The following is a 23,140-nucleotide window of genomic DNA, read 5'->3' as shown; positions in this document are numbered from 1 at the left end:
CGTGAGCCATGGCCGCTGAGCCTGCGCTTTCGGAGCCTGTGCTCCGCAACGGGAGAGGCCTCAACAGTGAGAGGCCCGCGTACCGCAAAAAAGAAAAAAAAAAAAAACCTCAAACGTCTATGAGAATGTTATATACCCCTTCTCTCAACTGTCTCCCTCCATGAGAATTTGTTTTTCTCTTTTGCAGGATGTCACCTTAATGTCTGCAAGCAACAGGCACTGCAACTTTCAGAGAGTTCAGAAATTTTTTTTTTTCTTTTTTGCGCCACCAAGGAAGCCCTCTTTTTTTTTAAATGGACCATTTCATAGGATATTACAAAGGGGTGATGTCACTCTTCCTTGGGAAGCCATTCATTGGTTCTCTGCAGGCTTTGTTTTTAATTGAAGTATAATTGATTTACAGTGTTGTGCCATCTCTGCTGCACAGCAAAGCGACTGAGTTATCCACATATATACGTTCTTTTTTTATATTCTAGGGTTTTTTTTAATGTTTTATTTTAGAACAGTTTTAGACTTACAGAATTATTGTGAAGACTTATATGCCACATACCCAATTTTCCCTATTATTAACATCTTAGATTAGTATAACACATTTGTCACTATCAATGGATTAATATAGATATCTTTATTAACTGAAATTCATACTTTATTGAGATTTTCTCGGGTTTTCCCTAACGTCCTCTTTCTGTTCCAGGGTCCCATCCAGGATGTCACATTACATTTAGTAGTCATGTCTCCTAGGCTCCTCTTGGTTGTGACAGTTTCTTAGACTTTCCTTGTTTTTTATGACCTTGACAGTTTTGAGGAGTACTGGTCAGGTATTTTATATAGTGTCCCTCAATTGCGATTTGTCTGATGTTTTCTCATGAAAATATCACGACTGAGGTAATGGGCTTCTGGGAGGACGACCAGTGAGCAAAGCGCTGTTGTCATCACATCATAGCAACAGTGCATGCTGTCAGGATGACTCCTCACATTTGATGTTAACCCAGATCACTTGGCATCTCCACTGTAAAGTTACTCCTTTTTTCTCCTCTTTGTATTGTACCCTTTGGATGAAAATGTGCAGCCCACACTTAAAGAGTAGGAGTTATACCCTACCTCTTTAGGGGCTGAGTATCTATATAAATCATTTTAATTTCTACACAGATTTGTCTATTCTCTATTTATACAGTCATTTATTTATATCAATTTAGACTTATATTTATTTTATACTTTGGCTTATAGTGCAACACTACTCCATTGATTTTGTTGCCAGATTGTTCTAGCTTTGGCCATTGGGAGATCTTGCAGTTGGCTATTTGACATCATTGAGGATTTTTTTTCATTTGTTTCGTTCCGTTTTTGAGCATTTTCTTGCTGGCACTATAAGATGCTCCAGGATCATTTTGTGTATATCCTGTGCCAAACCCAGAATCAGCCATTTTCCCAAGGAACCCTAGTTCCTTTTTATTGGAAAGTGGTATTAGAAGCCAAGATCTGGGGCCAGGTGTGTCCATTGCTATTGGGGTGGTGTTGCTTCTAGCCCTTCTCAGCTGACAGAGCAAGGAGATACATACAGGTGTATACTGTTTCTATACGTAACTGTCTATGCCTGTATTAAGCTAAGCATGAGTTCATTCTGATGTCTTCGACTCTAATCCATTACCACATGGATCAGTTCTGGCCTCCTCCCTTGCTCATCTGTAACCTCTGGCCTCCACCATCTACCATCCATTTACTTAATTGTTCAATTCCAGTGGACAGGTATAGTGGTTTCAGAATTGTGAACCCATACCCCTGTGGGAAACGACATTATTAACTAGGGTACAGTGCTTAAACAACAGTTCCTGTTGCCTTTAGTCTTACAGACTCCATTCACTCCTGAAGTTATGCAGGTCCGTACCTTATTCCCCCACCCCCTTCAGCAAGGCTGTTTTGCACATCTGTACTGCATTTAGGTTCTTTTGTCACATTCTGCATACCATCCTGGATCCCTCAATCTCCTAAGTGATTTTTTTAACACATACATTTTTTACATATATTAAGGTTTACTCTTTGATCTGTAAAGTTCTATGGGTTTCAACAAACGCTTAATGTCTTGTTTCACCATTATGATATCAGACAGAATACTTTCAGCAACCTAAAAAACCGTTTGTGCTTCAACCTCCTCTACCACCACCAACCCCTGGAAATCACTGACCTCTCTACCATCTCTTGAGTTTTGCTTTTTCCAGAATATCATATAATTGGAATCAATTATGTATGTAGCATTTTATGGCTTCATGACATGCTTCTTTCACTTAGCAATATGCATGTAAAAGTAATCCATGTCTTTTTGTGGCTTCATAGCTCATTTCTTTTTTTGTTGTTTTGTTTTTTTTGCGGTACACGGGCCTCTCACCGCTGTGGCCTCTCCCGTTGCGGAGCACAGGCTCCAGACGTGCAGGCCCAGTGGCCATGGCTCACGGGCCCAGCTGCTCCGCGGCATGTGGGATCTTCCCAGACCGGGGCACGAACCCGTGTCCCCTGCATCGGCAGGCGGACTCTCAACCACTGCGCCACCAGGGAAGCCCCATAGCTCATTTCTTTTTAATGCCGGATAGCATTCCACTGTATGGATGTACCACAGTTTATTCATTCACCTATTGAAGGTTGCTTCCATTTGGGGGCAATTGTGTATAAAGCTGCTAGAAACATTTGTGTTTGTGCAGGTTTTTATGTGGACCTAAGTTTTCATATCAGTAGGATAAACACCTAAGAATACTACTGCTATGTCATATGGTAAGACTAGGTTTAGTTTTGTAAGAAAGTACCAGACTTTTCCAAAGTGGAAAACATTTTTCATTCCCATCAGCAATGAATGAGAGCTCCTACTGCTTTGTATCCTCACCATCAGTTTGTATTGTCAGTTTTTTTAAAAAAAATTTAGCCATTCTAAGAGGTGTATAGTTGTATGTCATCGTTTTAACTTGCAATTTCTAATGGCAATGCCAAGCATCTTTTCATATGCTTATATGCCATCTATATATCTTCTCTGGTGAGGTATCTGTTCAGATCTTCTGCCCACTTTTAATTAGGCTGTTTGTTTTCTTATTGTTGAGTTTCTGTTAGTTTTCTGAATGTAAATCAAATTTCAGTGCATGACAAAAACCCTTTATAATCTAGCTAGAAACCTCTTTCTTCAATCTGCCCAATGATCCCTGAAGACTACTCACACTGCACTACTCCAGAAAGCCTCTCCTCCTCCCCTTTATACCCTCTTGCACCAAGTCAGTTTGCCTCTGTGCTTTTACACATGCTTATCCTTCTACCTGGAAACCTTTCCTACCCTTCTTTTAAGCAGAGTGTGTCGCTCCTTCCTTTTGCTCTGAGAGCACTTGGAACATCCTTTTCAATGTTAACCATCCCATCACAGTGCAATTATTTGTGCACCAGGCTTTCTCCAATCCTAGGTTACGAGTTTCTCAAGGGGAAAAGGCAGGTCTTATCCATCTTCAACAACACTCGACCCCCAGCTCCAATGTGAGGGCTGGTTAAGCAAGATTCAGAATGACCTAAAGATATCCATGCTTGTCTCTGAGTTCTTCATATATCTGTTTAGAAAAGTAAGATCCTCATTCTGTCTCTACTAGAGAAAGTCAGGTTGGCCTCAGTTTCGCTGTTTTCTTACAAATCCAATCCATTTTCTTGAATCTTGAGCTTTAATCTACATACCCATAGTTCTTGCCCTTTAGGGTGTCTCAGAATTACCTGGAGGGCTTTTTAAAACACGGATTGCTGAATCCCATCTCCAGAGTTTCTAATTTAGCAAGTCTGGACAGGAGCTTGAGAATTTGCATTTCTAATGGTTTCCAGATGATGCTACTATGAAACCACACTTTGGGAACCACTGGTTTATGCCATGTGTTCTTGCCGTGGTTGTTCTGGGTTTTTCTAACACTTAGAAAAGACTTTTGAGGTAGCTGTGCTTGGTGAGAAATTGAAATGGGCTTTTAAAAATGTTGTGAGTTGAAATTAGAGCCATACAAGTTAGAAAAAAACATCTTCAGTAGTTGTTGAAATGATTAAGACTCTATCCATGGACCAAATGAAGATGTCTGGAATGTATTGAAAGAAAGAAAGAAAAATGTCCTTGGAAAGCAAACTAAGTGGACGCACACAGGAGATAGGGACAAGGCGGGTGGGGGACCTTAAGGATTTTCACCGTTTGATCTGTAAACTTCAGTATTGTTTGAATCTTTTACCAAGAGAAAGTTATTCACATATTTATTGGGTAATTAACAAGAGTGTTATTAGGACTACTAGAATCTGATCCTTAGGAGGAGTGACATTTTCTACTGCAAGAGCTAGACAGAATAATATACTTTACTTTCTCGGTTCTCAGTGAAGGCCCATCAAGGGACACTTGGCATAGTCTGGAGACATTTTCGTTACCATTCGGGTAAGAGGGAGTGGTGCTAACATCAGGGTATAGACCAGGGATGCTGCTAAACATCCTACAATACACAGGACAGCCCCCTAAGTCAAAGAACGATGCGACCAAAATGTCAATAGCGCCAAGGTAGGGAAATCCTTGTCTAGTGGAATTGGGCTCACACCAGTGATTCTCAGACATTTCAGAGATGTATCACACTCTCTTGGTTCCACAAGATTTCTCATGTCTCATAAAAGCTATAGGAAAGTACATTTAAATTTTAGCATGAATTTAAATTCACTTTGAACTGCAAAACATAAAAAGTAACTCCCTTTTAAATAACCAACAATAAGTGAAGGTTCAGTGGGTAAGTGGGGTTGTTTATTTTTCAAAACCAGGAGGGAGTCACTGCCATAAACCATTCCAGAGTGTGATTGGTGGGAGAGGCCATGGTCCGAGTCAGTCATCAGTGCCCACCCAGAAACGTCATCACACAGACATCAGGGGCATATGGCCTGGGACCGAGCTGGGAAGAGAGGGAGAAATGCTGCCAGGCAATAGGGTGATTCTGCCTGATGTCTCCCTAGCCCTTCCAGAGCGAACTGTAGAATCACTCCTCTCTCTCAAGAGCTACACTAATTCCAGGCAGTTTCCTCTGGTCAGTAATAAACTAGCAATTTCAAACAAACACATGTATCTATGTTACTCAGATTCAATTAGCAGCTCAGAAAACCAGATGTGTTGCCTAGCAACAGCATCCTTCTCTCTCCTCACCTTCCACATCCCCTAGACTGTGGGTTGCCCTTTTGTGACCTTCCTAAAACAGGCAGCTTAGCATAGTGGTTAAGAGCCTCCCAGAAGTACCTTAACCATAAAAGTAATCTTAACCATAAAAGTAATCTTAACAATAGTGGTTCCTAGACTCCCAGAAATGGAACACCTGGGTCCTGAATCCTGGCTCCACAAACTAGCTGTGATGCCTAAACTTAGGCAAAATTACTTAACATATTTAAGTATGCATTATTCCTCATCTATAAAATGGAAATTTCCTCATCTATAAAATGTTTTTTTATCTATAAAATGGAAATAATATTATTATTTCCTCATCTATATTTCCTCATCTACAGTTTCCTCATCTATAAAATGGAAATAATATTATTACCTTGAACAGTCTTGGTGGGGATTTAATGAGTTCAAATACAGATGATGCCCAGAGCATAACAAACACTCAATAAATGTTAGCTCTTATTTTTCTCTACCTCTTATATCCCTCTTCAGGGTTTCCTTTTAACCAGATTTCATCAATACAAAATGTTAGGGGATGGTGAGGGATGGGAACTCACAGTATCTTTTGCCCTAAAACTGCTTTATCTGGCTCATCCCCTCGTATACACAGAATCCCTGTTCCCTCGCACTTTTGTCTCCCACAAAGAATAACAATTTGTTTCCAAGCTCAGAAAAAGTCTTATATTCAGATAGTGTCTTTCTATACAGGAATAGCCCAGACATTCTAGAAACCAAGAACTAGGATGCTCCGTTCCTGTATCTTTCTTTAATGAAGATTCTAGCTAGTTGATTATAATTTTTCTTTTGGAGTATTAATTAAAGGTACCCCCTTGATCTGCAGAGACTGATGTACTGTCAGCCGTTAATAAGTGAAATAATTAAGCTTGCATTCTAGATTATCATCGTGAGTAGGCTGGATAAGTAGGAGTTTCCAGCAAATCTTTAATTAAGTCTGAAAAACTAAAACTAAAATAAATAACGCAACTGGATATAGTGCTGCTGGCTTTTTTTTTTTTTTTTTGCTGTACGCGGGCCTCTCACTGTTGCGGCCTCTCCCGTTGCGGAGCACAGGCTCCAGACGCGCAGGCTCAGCAGCCATGGCTCGCGGGCCCAGCCGCTCCGTGGCATGTGGGATCTTCCCGGACCAGGGCACGAACCCGTGTCCCCTGCATCGGCAGGCGGACTCTCAACCACTGCGCCACCAGGGAAGCCCAGCTTTTATTGTTTTTAATGACAAATTTGCCAAATTTACCTTAAAACAATTCCTTGAACAGACAGTAAGGCTTGCGTTGATTTCTAAGACCCCTTTCAAATAAGATAAAACAGACCAGCTGTAATCTCTTCTTCTATCTTTGTTTCTTAAACTTCAATTATCTGAGCACCTTTTCCCAAAATTATCCCGTGTCCCACATGAGCTGTACTAATTATTTATTTTTCCCCATAAGTCAACCCAAATCTTAAAGTGTATGTAAATTTGTTTGAAAGGAAAAGCTATATAAAGGGAAAACTTTCGTTAATTTCCAAATAGAGGGTAAATGTAAAAAGCAAATATCATGAAAATTAAACTTTGTACATTTCTTTAAAATAAAAGTTGTTTAAAATATCTTTTAAATTATTAATTGAAAATAGTAATGGGGAAATACAAGTAATAATGCATCTAATTTATTGACACTGTAGGAAAAATTTAATATGTGCTAGTTCACTTAGTTTAATTTTTATAATGACTCTTCAAAGTAACTGTGATCCCCACTTTTACAGAAGATTCTCTGAAACTCAAAGGAAAGAAATAAATTGCCCAAGATCCCAGAGTTGGGGTGGGCAGGGCAGGTCCATGTGAGGCCAGAGCTCTCAAGGACTGCAGGATGGGGTTCCCCCACCATTTTAAATCCTCTCCCCTCTCCTTCATCCAGGCCACCCTTCCCAAGATTTCTCCTGAAATCCTGTGCCCAAAGTCCTAAGTTACACACCAATGACGGGTTTTCACCAAGATGTGGTTGGACTTTCAGGCCTTTTGTGCCGAAAAGAAAAATTAATATTTACATCAGAAAAAAATACTGTTATTTTACAATTTTCAGCGTCCTTTTAAGTCGAGCAGATTCTTATGCAGCTGGTTAATGAGTATGAGATGGAAACAGGAGGCTGGGCAAGAGCTATTTCTGACCGAGAAAAGAAAAGGGGGTGGGAGAGAAGTAGGGGAGCAGGGGAGGAAGGTAGAGGTAAGAAGCTGCTTTGGGGAGGAGAGATGAGACAGAGACAGAGAGAGAGAAGAGGGAGAGAAGAGGGGAGAAGGTGATGCTGCCGTCCAGGGAAGACTCAGAGGAAAAGACAAATATTTAGAGGTACTTTATGAATTTTTTTCCATGTGCTGTGTCATGTCATTCATCTTCTTCCATGTCTGGTTCTGGGGTGTTTTTTTTTCTAATACATTAAAAATAATCACAATACAACATCAAGTGTTTATCTGTGTATCACCTGAAATTATCCTGCACCCCTCCTGTAGCACAAGCACCACGGGAAACTGCCTCAGATGATCTCACCACTTCTGTGGCTTTAATTCCACCTCTAGCATGATGACTTGGAAATTCATATTTCCAGCTGACCTCTCCCGGGAACTCCAACTACCCACCTGACGCAGCCATTTAGATGTCTAATATCGTTATTTCTGCTCTTGCTACATTCCAGACACACTGGCCCACCTTTGCTGTTCCCTCCACCCTATTCCCTTCAGGGCTTTGCCTGCCTGGCTTCTAATGCTCAGATCTCAGCTCAGATATACCTCCTCAGAGAAGCCTTCCTGGCCCATCCTAACAGAAGAAGCACTTCTCCCCCAATTACATCACCCTACCAATTACAAGACCACCCCATCAACTACATTCCCTTATTTCCTTCATAGCACGTGACAATCTACACATTTTGGTTTGTCTTGTTGTTTGTTTATTTTATATCTCCATCTGCTAGAAGATAAACTCCATGTGGATATGAATTCTGTCTTTTTTACTGAAGAGGAACTTGTACTTAGTAGGTGCCCAGTATTTGTGGATTTAATGAATGAATTAATCTGTGATGACTGAGATGACTGACAATAAATAATTCTATGAGGAGAGTGTCTTCAGGCTCCTATCACCATTGATATGGCCACATACTAATGAATAAAGATTTTATAGCACTTTACAGTTTAAAAGCACATTCTCCTAGGTTATTGTTATGGTCTGAATGTTTGTGTCCCTTCAAAATTCATATGCTGAAATCTTAACCCCAAAGGTGATGGTATTAGTAGGTGGGATTTGGGGTATTAATGCCTTGTAAAAGAGGCCCCAGAGAGACCCCTAGCTCCTTCCACTATGTGAGGACACAGCCAGTGGATCTGGCTATGAATCAGGACAAAGGTCCTAACCAAGATGTGACCATGCTGGCTCCTTGATCTTGGACTTCCCAGCTTCCAGAACAGTGAGCAATAAATCTGTTATATATAAGCTATGTCATCTTAGCTTGTACATTTATCTTAGTTTAGACTGGCCTGTGATAGCGTGATAGCAGCCCAAACAGACTAAGACAGTTATCTGTGTCTTTTTTCCACCAGCACCTATCAAGGTAGATACTAATTTTATCCCCACTTTACCCTGAAGAAAACTGAGGTTAAACAGGTATATATAACTGGAGGTACACTAGATGAGAAACCTGTAAAGCTGTCTGAAGTATGGACAATGCCAAGCAAACATACCTGTGGTTCTACCTAGTTTGCCTGAACTCTCCTGGTTTTAGTACCGAAAATCCTACATCCTGGGAAAACCAGGAAGTTGATCACCCTATCTTAAATTGTAAATTTAAGACCTCAGATACTTCATGTAATCAGATCCCTGGCCATCTGAAGTTCAATGACTAAAACATGGGGAGTGGGAGTGGGGATGGCATTTAGAGACTAAAGACATCAAGTTCCATAATAGTTGATGAACCCACCTAAACTGCTTTCAAAGGAATTCCGGGAGAGGAAGTCATTAATAACCTGAAAAGGAGCAGACGCTTAGAAATGCCATCTCTGGTCCTACCCTGAAAGATAAAGATGGCAACTAGGTCGGCGTGGCTATCCAGCCTCATGCTTTCAGAATGAATCTGATCCACCAAAAATCCACAAGGTATTTTGGGCAGTAGTGGCACCACCAACTGCAGGCACCCTGACCGAGGGAAACTGGCTTCCTAGCCCAGAGAGGAAAGTTCTTCCTTTCCCAATTCAATACAATTTAACACCTTTTTCAATACATTGGAATTCTTAACTTAAGCATTCTGGTGTAGCCATAAAAATTTCACAAGTTTGTGTGTGTGTCTGTGTGTGTGTGTGTATGTGTCTCTGTGTGTGTGTGTGTCTGTGTGTGTGTGTGTTAGAGAGATAATTATTGCATAGGTGGCATTGTTTTCTCATCTAGGTAGAGACTGAAGTGTTCATTCAAGTCATTGGGTAATTGAAGTGAAGCAATTATGTGTCACATTTTGAAAGAGGCTTTTTAAAAATCCACCCCTAGATGATTTAGACTTAATTATCTTGTCTTTGCAGCAGCTGAGTTCAAGCCTCAAGTGGAAAGCACATCAACTTCAAAGGCAGAGGGAATCAAAGGTACTCCCCGGCTTTGGATACTTCCTCTGCTTGAGGTAAGAATCATGAACAAACTTCAGGTCTCTGCCAGTGCACAGTCTCCCAACGGGAATTACCTTGTTGCTGGAGATGACCCAGATCTGGTAGGACACCTTGAACAGCCCGCTGTCACGTATCCTGAATTATTTTTGTCTGCCTAGGTTTTTCTGTTTTATTTCTTTTTTATGTCACTCACACAGAAGACTAACACCTCTAAGAAAGAAACAAGAGTTGGTTTGGACTACATGTTTAGTTTTGCATCCTTCAGCAGTGTTAAAAGTGTTGCTCAGTAGTCTGGACTTATTTTTGCCTCCATTCCAGTGGGGCACCCAGCACAGAAAATTCACACTTGTCTCTCAACTGGTGTGGTTCAGATTAAGGAACCGCTGTGATCTCTGTGCTTTGGGACCAGGTCTTAAACCATATCAGTGACCTAAATCCTGCCAAGCAAAGGACCTTCCCATCTGCCTGAATTGTTTAACTTGTTTGTGTTAAGTATAGAGTTTGGGGGGTGAGGGAAGACTTGGTGTAAATTTTCAAGGCCCTTGTCATTAGAGATCTTGGTATAACATCAGATGTGTGTGCTGAATCCCTTGAAATATTCTCCAGTTCTGCCCATATTCCATACCTGTTGATATAGACATTTTACCAATGCTATTATTTGTCTTAACTGTTAGGTTGGAATATTCTTATAGACTAGGCTTCTTTAAACCAATTGAATTTAATTTCTCAAACTTTGCCTCTATTCTAAAGGCTACATTTCATTCATTCATCAGTCCTTCTTAATTTTTCCAGAGTCTGTCAAAGCTCTCCTTCATGAGTGGTAATGGTAAGTTGATCTGTCTCAGCAATTTTCTGAGTTGTACTTGAGTGTTCTTATTTCCGGTCATCAAAATGGCTCAAGTAAGAGCCAAGTAATTTACAAGTGTTATTCTGTCTGAACATTGGTATGGCAATGCAGTGACTTCTCAGGTTTCGAATATTGGAAAGAAGCAATTCCTCAGAAGCAACGAAATAGGTAACTTGCTAGCAGGTTTTTAAATCATCTTGGATTCCTTCTTTTAACAGGCAACTTACCCTGCCCTTACTTGTCCGCCAAATTACCTAACCTTTTAAGAGTCATCTCCTGGCTTGACAAGTTTCTATTCCTCCCCTGCCCATAAATTATCATCCTACCCAAACAATTCAACTGAAAGTTACATTCAATCCGTCCCTTTAGAGCCCAGTAATTTTATTCACTCATAAAATTTCTAGAGGAAAAATATGTGTTTTCTATGTGCAGTTTTGAGTTCCTGGATCTCCATCAAAGCAGACCACTTCAGAAACTTCCTTTAACCAAGAAGTGAAAACAGGTTTTTTGCTGCTGGAAGGGAATTTAAAACTCCATTCGTACCCAAGAAAATACAAAGGGATTTGCACTTTGATGCTTGAAATTTTCCGGATGCTTAATGAATTTTTCCACATATAAGATGGTATCAAGCAACTCCTATTTAAAATTCCCAGATTAAAATGAAAAATCTAGCACTATCAAGTCATTAAATGAAAGAAAACCATAAACACTAGAATTAAGAGCCAAAAGAACAGGTTTGATTCCCAAGAGTCTGACTTATTATGTGATCTTGGACAGGTCATTTGGACTCTCTAAGCTTCTGTGTCCACATGTCTAAAATGGGGGGAGGATGATAGTATTGTCGTGAGTTTTGTGAATGGTGAAGAAATACAAACTTATTATTTTAATTGTTCTTCCATTCACAAATAATACCTCTGCTTTGGTTTATTGTGCTTTTTCACTGTAGAAATGGAGAGCTATTTATATGATGGTTTGGTTTTCTCATTTCTTTCAACATTTTCTAGAACCTTCCTTAGTTCACCAGAATCTTGTAAGCCAGTCGGTTGGTCAGTTAGCAAATATTTATTGATATATGCCAGGCAGAGACATAATTTCTACCTTACTTTGCATACAGTCTAATGGATATAGACTTTTTGGTCTAACATTCTTTCCCATTGCTTTCCACTACTCTGAAAATACTTTCCTCTTTTAAAAAATCCCCCTCTTGTGATAACCTATAATGGAAAATAATCATATATATATATATATAAACTGAATCGCTTTGCTGTACACCTGAAACTAACACAATATGGTAAATCAACTATACTTCAATAAAGAATTTCTCTCTTATGCCTGCCTAGGCAGGACACATCCATTTACAATTCTTTGCCTACAATGATATTAGCATGACTACACATCAGTATGGCTCACCATTTGTTAAAACGTGGAAATACTTCTATACCAGTTGGTAAATAGCCACTAATCTAAGCCCCAGGAGTGTTCCTCTCACTCCCACAATCCCATCCATCTCTACCTATCCCCCTCTCAAGGACCCTGGATCACTCCCAGGACAACTAAAGGATCAAGGAAGGCCTAGAACAGATGGCAACTGGACCTAACTTCTGCATCCGTTCTGAGTATAAGGTGTTGTTGATCTCACCCTGCCTCCCAGAATGTGGAGGACTTCACGCTTGTTTATCCCACTCCTCACATTTCCTCCAGCCCTCAGATTACTCGTTGCTTGATCAGAGACCCTCCTCTCCTACTGGAATTCCTTCCCCTCAGCTCTCACTCTCATTCCTCAGTGTTGTCTTCACCCTGGGGCTGCCCAGCTTCTTCCTGTAGACTGTCCTTTATTACCGAAACCAACTCCATAGAGCTGAGACATCACACTGAATGCATAAGGCCATAGCAGTTTTAAAAGATTGAAAGACCTCAGTATCTAATAGTAAGTAGTCACTACTCAGAGTCCCCCACCCCAGCCCCCAGCGTAGGCCAGCCACACTGGCCACCCCTCCAAGACTTCCTCTGTGCTGCCCACGATCCGGTACCTAACCTCTCCGATCCTGCTCCAGAACTGTGGCCAACATCTGTTCTGATGGGTAAATGTGCTCTGCTAGTGCATAAGTGCTCTGTTAACCACCTCTGCAAAGAACCATAATGTAATGTAGAGTGAAATGAGGGCTATTCCTTTACTTATGATTCATTGATTCCTTCTACCAGGACTTATCAATCACTCACTGTGTCCAAGACACCAAGCAAGCCAGGCTCTAAAACCTCCAAACCTGATGAGTCCTTTGCCCTCATGGCACTTACATTCTGGTAGGGGAGACTGACAATAAGTAAAAAATAAACATAGACGTGTGAATAAATATATATTTTGACTGAGGGTTCAGAAGGAAATGAGATTAGCTTAGGGAAGTCAGAAATGGCTTCAGAAAGAAGGCTATGGTTACAATGGACCTTAAGGATGCACAGGGTTTCTGCAGGCCTGAGTAAAAGGGAACAGCATAAGCATGGATATTAGTCAGGAAACATGGGGTGAGTTTGGGAACTTGTCTGGACAGGGATGGGCAGGGGGCGGGATTATACGGAGGAGGCTCCTGGGAGATCAAGTGAGAAATGTAAACAGGTTGACTGAGCCAGCCTCTTCTCACACCTGAAGATGGATTCATGAACTACAGAACAGACACGTCAAGACCCTAACTCTCAACCTCATGGCCGTCTAGCAAAATGCCCTCATGAGCATTCACCAGTCTGAGCACAGGCCCACTGTACGAGTGGGGCAGCTTGTGCGCTAGACAAAATGCCGATACAAGGGATGGGTGGAGCCTCCTTTTCTCTCCCCACCAGGCTGGATGCACTAGTGTGGGATTTTCCTAGAACACTTTCTTCTGGCCCCACTTTGTGCCAGAGGCTGGTATATCTCCAGAGGGCACCTTTTCTCATTTCACACAAAAGCGCAAGATAGGCTAGCAATAGCCCTACTCGGACACTCCCTCCCTTGACCAGTCTGCTCTGCTCCTTTCAAATAAATTCTCTGGAACACCTCTTCGTCTGCATTATCCCTTTCCTACCTCTCTGGCCTTACCCGAGAGCACACACAAACCCCTTTATCAAACTTCTTGCTTATCTTGGCCAAGCACAGACGCTCACTCTCTCTCTCTCTCTCTCTCTCTCTCTCTCTCTCTCTGTGTGTGTCTCTCACACACACACCCCTCTTACAATGACCTTTGCCTTCATCTAGACTGCTCCTGAGTCCCAGCCCCTCTATGCATCCTTCCCTGCCCAGCTGGCCTGACTCCTTGCTCTGTCTAAATGCACAGCTCCTACAGCTTCCTCTTCCCTGACCACACCCACAAATGCTTCCCTGATTTGTTTCATGTTTGTGTGTTAACTCCATGGGTATCTGTGTGAATGCAGTAAGGATAGCTCACCCAGCTTGTAAACTCCCAGAACTAGAAACAAGGCCTGTAAATGTATTACTCACTCAGCTGTGAGTCTCATTAAAAGAAACCTATGTCACTGTTGCTGTTGGTACCTCTGCTTCATTCATCAAGAAAATGGAGTGACATTAATTCATCAAGTCCATTCATTCAATAAGTATACATTGAACACTTACTCTGTGTCAAGCTCTAGGAATATAACAGTGAATAAGATGTGGCCTTTCTCCTTGGAGAAGATGTTTATTAAGTTTTTCCATGTGTCTACTATGTGCCAGGCATTGTACTAGACTCTAGAGTTATAGAAGTAAGATAGACAAATAAAGACAATCACATTGCAGGATGGTACATATTAAGATCAAGGACTGCACTGAGTACTGTGGAACCTCAGAAGGCATACCTGGCCCACTTCATGGTTTCAAGGAAGAGACATTCATTCATTCATTCAATCAATCAATCAATATTTACCCATTAATTATACTACATAAAAGATGTAGTATATACTACATCTTATAGTAATTAAGTAATTTATGTTAGTAAATTATACTAACATAAAGATATTAAAAAAAAATATTTGCCCATTGCCTACTGTGTGCCAGTCGCTGTTCAAGGTGCTGAAGTGATGAAGTCCTTCACCATGAAGCCTAAAAATTCCAGTAGGAGAGACAGAAAATAAATAAGGTCTGTAGACTATACTAGGTGATGAGAAGTGCTTTGGAGAAAAGCAAAGCAAGGGAAGCCTGGGGAATATCGAGGTCATGGGGGAGCGTGTTTCGTATAGAGTGGTTAGGAGAGGCTGCACTGAGACAACACTCAAGGTACCTGAAGAAAGTGAAAGGCCCAGCCATGTGGTTATCTGGAGGGTGACTCTGTCAGGCAGAGGGCACAATAAGTGCAGAGACCTGGGGTACAGGCTGCTTAGAGTGATAGGAAAGATCAAGTCAGCCGGTGAGGCTGGGGCCAGGTGAGCCAGGCGTGTGTGCTAAGGAAGGTCATCGAGGAGGTAGAGGTGTGGGCAGGGCAGGGCCTTGCAGTTGGTGGAGGGGCTTTGGTTTTTATGCTGAGTAAGATGGGGAACCACTGGAGGGTTTTAACGGGAAAGGGGGTGGGATGATGAGGTCTGACTTTCATTTTCCAAGGTCCACTCTGGTGTGGAGAACAGCCAGAAGGGGGCAAGGGAACCTGAGAGACCAGTAAGGAGGCAGTTGTAAACATCCACATGAAATGATACTGGCTGGTGTAGTGGCTGGAGGGATAGTGGTGGAAGAGGTGGGGCTGCCTCCAAGTCCATCGTGTGTCAGAATGGCCTGGTGAGGGGAGCTTTCACAGAGGGAACATTGGAGCTGGCCCTGGAGGATGCATTCACCAGACAGATGTGGATATGTGACCCAGAGGCAGAGAGACAGAGAAAGAGATGTATGTGCATGTGTGTTTACATTGGGAGGGTTATCGAAAAAGCCCTCAATCATGAGAGAACTGACAAATTGAAGAATAGCAAATAGCTCAGTGTGGCCAGCTCAGAACACTACCACTTAGACAGGAGGAGAGCTAGGAGCTTGGAAGAAGTTTGGAGCCAGTTGTGAGCGGCCTTGATTGCCATGCTAAGAGCTTAGACCTGTCTGTCCTGTGGGCCAAGGAGAGTCATCAAGGATCTTTAAGCAGATAAGTGGTTGCCTCACATCCACTGAGGCCACCTTTCCAAACTACTGACTCATTTGTTCTAAAACTCAAGAATTCCCCCATCCCACCCCCATTATCCTTCCCAAGGCATATCCAAATTGCTATATTTTTGTAAGGCTCTTGTATTGCATTGCATTATAGCTTACTGTGTTACAATCATCTGTGTGTGTATGTCTGATTCACCCACTATTCTGTGGGAAGCAAAGGTCAGGGGCCACACATAGGTCATCTCTACATCCTCAGCACCTAGAATACGTTCCAGTGTGTTCAATAAATGATTACTGGATGGATGGATGGATGGAGCAAGTTCTGGAAGTAAGCAATGAAAGTGAGAAAGCCTAGAAATGCTAGATGGAATTGGCCAATGAAAAAGTTAAGAATAATAAGGGGACTATAAATGTTGACTAATTGCAGATGTGTACAAAGATGGTCCAAGTCCTCTGGGGATGTTTCCTCCTGTGGAATCTCCACATCTCATCCGCTCAGACCATTTACCCTGGAATCAAGGCGAGGGCTACTCAGAGAGCTCTGGACTATGGTGAGTTGGATGCTTTCAGAAGCCAGGCTGTACTCACCTCCCAGGTGTAGTCTGTGACCCAAAATCCAGAAGCTCAGACTGGTCTGTCTCATGACTGAGACAAGCTCTACAGTGGGGTGATCCAGAGCTACTAAGATGGCTGGGGGAAAGGTGTTGTCTAAAAAATAATCACCTTAACAATAGGCATATCCAAACATCGTCACAGATTCATATTTTCCCTCTCTCTCTCCCCCGCACATGCATACACAATGAACATCTTAGAGCATATAAAGTACTTGGAACAGAATCTCACAATAGCAAATGCCCAACAAATATTACCTACTGTTATTTTCACATATGTGAACAGACACCTCCACAGTTGCTAATGTCCCCACGTTACAGATGAGGAAAGTGAAGGACAGAGAGATTTTGTAACTTGCGGAGTCACACAGCTAGTAAGTGAGTGTTGGGATTCAAACCTAGGCTGTCTGATAGTGCCTTTGGTTCCATCGTTCCATCCTTTACATTCTGTCTTTACTTCTCCATATTACAGTATTATTCACAGTATTATAGAGGATAAAATCTGCTCTTCTTAATCTCCAAAAAGGATAGGATAAGTGGAAGTGAGCTTAAGCTGTAAAGGAAGGGGTATAAGCAAAACTTCCTCCTTGAGAAGGTAAAAATGAAAAGATCATTCTTCATTACTAAGTTACTTTTCTCAAGCTCTTTAATGTGGAAGAGGGCTCTGTTTCTCCACGAGCTCAGAGAAATGTGTTCTGTGGTGCTATTATATTAAGATGGGTTTATTCCAGGATTAAACAAAAGCAGTGGTTGCTAACCTTTTTGGAGTGCTGGGATCCTTTGAGAATCTGATTAAAATGTGAACCCTGGGGCTTCCCTGCTGGCACAGTGGTAGAGTCCGCCTGCCGATGCAGGGGACACGGGTTCGTGCCCCGGTCCGGGAGGATCCCACATGCCACGGAGCGGCTAGGCCCGTGAGCCATGGCCGCTGAGCCTGTGCGTCCGGAGCCTGTGCTCCGCAACGGGAGAGGCCACAGCAGTGAGAGGCCCGCATACTGCAAATAAACAAATAAAATGTGAACCCTGGAAATTTTTCCCCTAAAAAATGAGATAGATACACATACACATGACCCACTCACAATCTTTCATTAGAATTTCAGGGGCTTCAAGTGTTCCCAACAGTCCATGGACCTCCAGTCCAAAATTCCTGAATTTAAAGAATCTAGGAGGGAAAAAGGACAATGTAGAATAACTTTCTGGAACTGGCCATCAGGCATAGATTCTGGAGCCAAATCGGCCAGATTGGACTACTGGCTCCCCCAGTTCTTAGCTGTGTGACTTAGGCAAGAATTAACCTCTTTGAGGCTCAGTTTCTTCATCTGTGAAATTGGATAACGATGATACTTTGTACTTTTCCTATAACACTGTCCTGTGTTAACATTCTCCCATGCTGTTAGCTCTGGGTTCTTGGACAATTTTACTAGCCTCTCTGAGGACCAGTGTCTTCTTCTGCAAAGTAGGGACAATAATAACCACCTTGTTAGAATCCTGTTTTCTCAGTATCTAAGAGCATGGCTTACTTAATAAATTTAACTTGTGTGTTTAATGATATTATGCCATCATCATCTTTGTTATCAATAAACATTTTCTTTGGTTGCTTCACAGGCATTCAAGCTGGGGTGGAGATGATTGAGAAAATGGTCAAGGAAAGAAAAATCCCAGATTTAAAAGGTTCTGAATCTCCTAAATTTCTGAAAATTGATTATATGAACTACAAGCTTATAAAGTAAGTAAAAGAGAAGAACCTTTTTAGCAGTGAAATTAATCTTTAAAATCTCAGGGTTGTGGATACGCCACCGTGAGTCCTGGTGTAACACCAGGATGGAGTAGAAGTTAACCAACCTTTGGTGAAAGGCTTATCAGATAAATCACCCAAGAAAAAGGGGTCATGGAGCCAGCATGTGGTGTTTGGGTCAGAACGCGTGGGTCCAAGTCGCATCTCTGCTGCACACTCGTTGTGTGTACCTGGCGCATCTGCTCAGAGACTCAGTGCTCTCTCCTCATTCCTAAAATGAGAGTTCTAATTCGATGCAGATGTCGGCTGTGGGCACCTTGCCCCCAGAATTCTAAATGAAATTCTTGTTCATTCCATTGCTACCCCTATCCCCATAAACTTAGATGCAGAGTTCAATATCAGTCTCACAAACAAATCTGCTCTCACTACATCTTGTCTTATTTTGTAAAGTTTAGTCAAGACTTCAGAGGTCATAGGAGTGGATTACAAGGCACATGCTTTCTGGCCCTCTTGCTATCTAGACCTCCTCTCCTTCTCTGGGGCAACGTCAGTTTCTTCCCCTGGGCTCATGCATAGCAGTTCCACCCACTCCTGGGTACCAAAGGATCATCCTAAATACTTTTCCAAGTAATTTTCCCACCAATAAACTTCTCTTCCTAAGAAGAATTCTGGTGGCAGCTATAATCTTTTCTACCATGTTACAGCAATAAAATCAAATGTCAGAATCAGTAAACAATAAAAAGCAGATGATGTAACAAATGTGAAGATACTTCATAAAACTGAAGCTGCTGAACACGGATTAGCTGATATACTTAGTGACAGCATAGACCATCAGTGTAAGAACAATGGAATTGCCACATTGATCCAGATCCTTGTCTCACCCAAGCCAAGGGTTTTGAGATTATATTTATATTGTTACCCACCCTCTCAGATTGGGTGGACCCCAACTGGGTCCTTCTTACGCCAGATGAATGAGACAAGGTTCGGCAAAGCAGAGCAGAAACCATATTCGTTGATCAAGGAATGGAGAAGGGAGAGCTCATGCTCTAAAGACACCTTCTCCCCATGGGAGGAAAGTGGGAGATGTTTAAGGGGTAAAAGGCCAGTGCATCATCAGAAACTGGGGAAAAGGGCAGAGATTTCCAGGAACAGTGCTGCATGCACAGTCCCTTGCGCCCGGCACTCATTGTGCCTAGCAAAGTACAAGTCCCCTCTTTGGGCGGAGATCTTAGCACGGTGATGAGGCAAAGGCAACTTTTGGGCACTTCTACGTTTCCTTGGCACAGACACTGCTCTTGCACTTAGGCTGGAACTGATTCAGGGCGGACGACTGTAGAGTTTCCTTTGAGGTGTAACTGATAAACATCTTTGACAAACATCAGGTGTTTTGGAACAAGAATAGAAATAGGTTACAGCAGAGATCTTTCAGCTCCCTGGGGTATGTAGGGGTGATGGTACGAACCAGGAAAAATGTTCAGCCGAATATAACAAAACTAGTGTGACTTAGATGAAATAGGGGTTCATTTTTGTCTCACAAATAAGAAGCTCTGAAGAGAAATTGTACAGAAGAACCTATTTTCAGGGCAGGAATAGAGACACAGACATAGGGAATGGGTGTGTGGACACAGTGGGGAGGATGAATTGGGAGATTGGGGTTGATATATGTGCACTGCCATGTGTAAAACAGATCGCTAGTGGGAACCTGCAGTATAGCGCAGGGAACTCAGCTCGGTGCTCTGCGGAGACCTAGATGGATGAAATGAGGTGGGTAGTGGGAGGGAGGTTCAAGCGGTGTGGGGGTATATGTATACATATAGCTGATTCACTTCGTTGTACAACAGAAACTAACACTACATTGTAAAGCAACTATGCCCCCCGGCCCCAAAAAACAGTTGAAGAATCCTATTGAAGCCCCACAGTTTTATCAGAATACAACTGTCTTGTATTTTTCTGTTCCCCTATCCTTAACTCTGGCCTCTGGCTTCGTTTGCCTCATGGTCTAATATGACAGATGCTCTAATTATAATACAGTCAGCCATTCAACAAGAATTTGTTGAGCACCTACTGTGTACTAAGGCTTTGTTCTAGGCATAGGGTATAGTGTAGTGAATGACACAGATACGCCTTTAGTGTCCAGTGAGAGAGATGAACATTAAATATATATTTACAAATCTAATGATTTAATTACACTGATGATAATGCCACAGCAGAAAAACCAGGGTGATTCCTGTAATATAAAGTGAAGGTAAAGATGAGGAGAAACAGGTATTCCCATGCATTGCTAGTGGGAGCAGATAAACTGGTACAATAATTTCAGACCTGTGCTGTTCAAACAGGAGCTGCTAGCCTCATGTCACTATTGAGCACTTGAGGTATGATTAGTGCAACTGAGTACTGGATTTTTAATTTTTTTAATTTAGTTTTAATTTAAAAACTCACATGATTCAGTTACTGAAGAACTTTTAAGTCTGGAACAATTTGAGTATGTCAGTTTACTCTTTCAATTGAAAATTTTATCAACTCTAAATACAGGTCAAGAATTTTTGTTGAAAATGCAATATCTAGATTGAGGTACATCATGAATATAAAACACATACTGTATTTTGTTTATTTTTGAAAAAGGAAAATAAAATATCTCATTAACAATTTTTATATTGATTACATGTTCAAATTATAATATTTCCCATTTTTAATGCGTCTAGATAATGTTAAATTACATATATGGCTCACATTATATTTCTATTAGACAGTGGGGTTTTTTTGTTTTTTTGTGTTTTTTTTTTGCGGTACGCGGGCCTCTCACTGCTGTGGCCTCTCCCATTGCGGAGCACAGGCTCCGGATGCGCAGGCTCGGCGGCCCTGGCTCACGGGCCCAGCCACTCCGCGGCATGTGGGATCATCCCGGACCAGGGCATGAACCCGTGTCCCCTGCATCGGCAGGCAGACCCTCAACCACTGCACCACCGGGGAAGCCCCTAGACAGTGCTATTTTAGGAGGTGATTTTTAAGGATTTTTTTAGGCATGCTTTTTGACCCAACAATTCCACTTCTCAGCACCCTCTCTAGAGAAACATCTACACAAACAGCATATATGGGGATGTTCACTGTGGCACTGTTTATAATGCAGAAATACTGGAAACAACCTAGATGTCTACCCACAAAGCAATGATTTTTTTTAATCCATAGCTTAGATTACTCTGCAGCAATTACAAAGAATGAGTTAGACCTATACGTATCAAAATGAAAATATTTCCAAGATACATTAATCTCTACCATCCTGTTTTCACAGTGATCCTCAGGATATTTGACAGAGAATAGGTAGGAAAGGATGCAGAAAAGAGGAAATAACAAATAATCGTTTCTTATTGGCTGTCACGTTTTAAAATTTTCCCTAATCTTAGTTCATAACAGTGCTTTCTCCCGTGCAACAGTTATACACAGATGGCTTCATTTTATCTTCTCAACCTTCCCATGAGTCACACTTCTTTTCAGTGACTGACTGAAGGAGGTTAAGTGCCTTGCCCAAGGTTGTACAGCTAGCACAAAACGTGGCTCCGAGCCCAGTGCCCTTTGCACGATGCACGAAGCGCCATAGCCTCCCGGTTAAGAAGCCTGAAGACAGATTGAGGAGGCTTCCAGGTCTGGTTCTACCACTTATCTATGACTTCAGCCAAGTTTCTAATCTTCTCATCTCTGAATTGCAGATTGCAAAATCAGCAGCAGCCTCATAGGATTATGGTGAGGGTTAAAATGAGGTAACATATGTGAAGTGCTTACTCCAGTGTCTAGCAGGTAGTAATTGCTCAATAGATGGTCATACTAATAACTTAACATAATGCACGTGGCCATCTACCTATGTATGTTGCATGCCACCTACTGCCTCTAGTTACCTGTGTGACAGCTCAGAGAATCCTAGGGGGAGTTAATGCTCTAAAATAAATTTCTCAACTAGGGAAGATACTGTCCACATAGAGGACATTTGGGAGGAAGGCATGCTGTTTATTGTCCTGATGATTTAGGGGTGGGGGGAGGGACGCGATTGGCATTTAGTTGGTACATATGCCAAATATCCTGCAATTTGTACAACAGTCCTCTACAAAAAAATAGTTGTCCCATCCAAAATGTTAATGTTAGGCTTCCCTGGTGGCACAGTGGTTGAGTCCGCCTGCCGATGCAGGGGACACGGGTTCGTGACCCGGGCCGGGAGAATTCCACATGCCGCGGAGCAGCTGGGCCCGTGAGCCATGGCCGCTGAGCCTGCGCATCCGGAGCCTGTGCTCCGCAACGGGAGAGGCCACAGCAGTGAGAGGCCCGCGTACCACAAAAACAAACAAACAAACAAACAAAATGTTAATGTTTCCCTCATTGAGAAACACTGGGACAGCTGAAGGGAAAAATAATGATGGCAGTGTTTTGTCTTTAAAGAAACTAAAGAAGTCAATTGGTTGTTTGCAAATCTGTTCCTAAACTTGCTCATTTCTCCGCTCAGCTAGATACGAGGGGCTTCCTGCCAAGGGTGTGAGAGGAATTAGAAGGCAGTGCCCTGAGGCTGCACTGCATACCTAAGGGTCCTTCCTCTATAGCAGCAGTCCGAAACCTTTCTGGCACAAGGGACCCGTTTCCTGGGGAGCGATGCGGAGTGGCAGATAAAGGGCTCGCTCGCCTGCCCGCCACTTACCTCCCGCTGTGCGGCCCGGTTCCTAACAGGCTGGGTACCAGTACCGGTCCGTGGCCCGGGGGTTGGGGACCCCTGCTCTATAGGAATTCACAATTGCCCATCTTGGGAGTTCTACCACTGCATTTCCGATTTTGCCTTACTTAGAGATGTGCTGGCTGAGTTGCCCTAACTCCTCTGTTTCCTGTTTTACAGCATAAAAATCAATGCCTTTTCACTTCCAAATACTTCACTAGCCTTTGTGCCTGGGGTGGGAATCAGGGCCCTGATCAAGCACGGCACTGCCAACATCAGCACAGACTGGGAAATCAAGTCTCCGCTTTTGTGAGTATTCCACTGAGAAGTCTACTGCTGTTCTGGGGGAGACGGAG

The 23,140-nt window shown here is 42.3% G+C and overlaps 1 protein-coding gene across 1 annotated transcript in view; it reads left to right on the top strand.

The window, feature by feature from the left end:
• Positions 1-12,240: 12,240 nt before the first annotated feature.
• Positions 12,241-23,140, top strand: part of BPIFC (BPI fold containing family C) — a gene marked incomplete at both ends in the record, with an annotated part of 39,472 nt that continues 28,572 nt past the window's right edge. The window contains 4 exons of the mRNA XM_082849732.1: positions 12,241-12,282; positions 16,176-16,299; positions 17,965-18,085; positions 22,965-23,093. Of these exons, the coding sequence (XP_082705858.1) occupies positions 12,241-12,282; positions 16,176-16,299; positions 17,965-18,085; positions 22,965-23,093 (416 nt within the window). The remainder of the gene's footprint in view (positions 12,283-16,175; positions 16,300-17,964; positions 18,086-22,964; positions 23,094-23,140) is intronic.

Source organism: Leucopleurus acutus (genome assembly GCF_964270905.1).
Source record: "Leucopleurus acutus genome assembly, chromosome: 11".
Taxonomy (NCBI): domain Eukaryota; kingdom Metazoa; phylum Chordata; class Mammalia; order Artiodactyla; family Delphinidae; genus Leucopleurus; species Leucopleurus acutus.
Note: the sequence above shows the minus strand (reverse complement) of the source record. Positions and strands in the feature narration are given on the sequence as shown.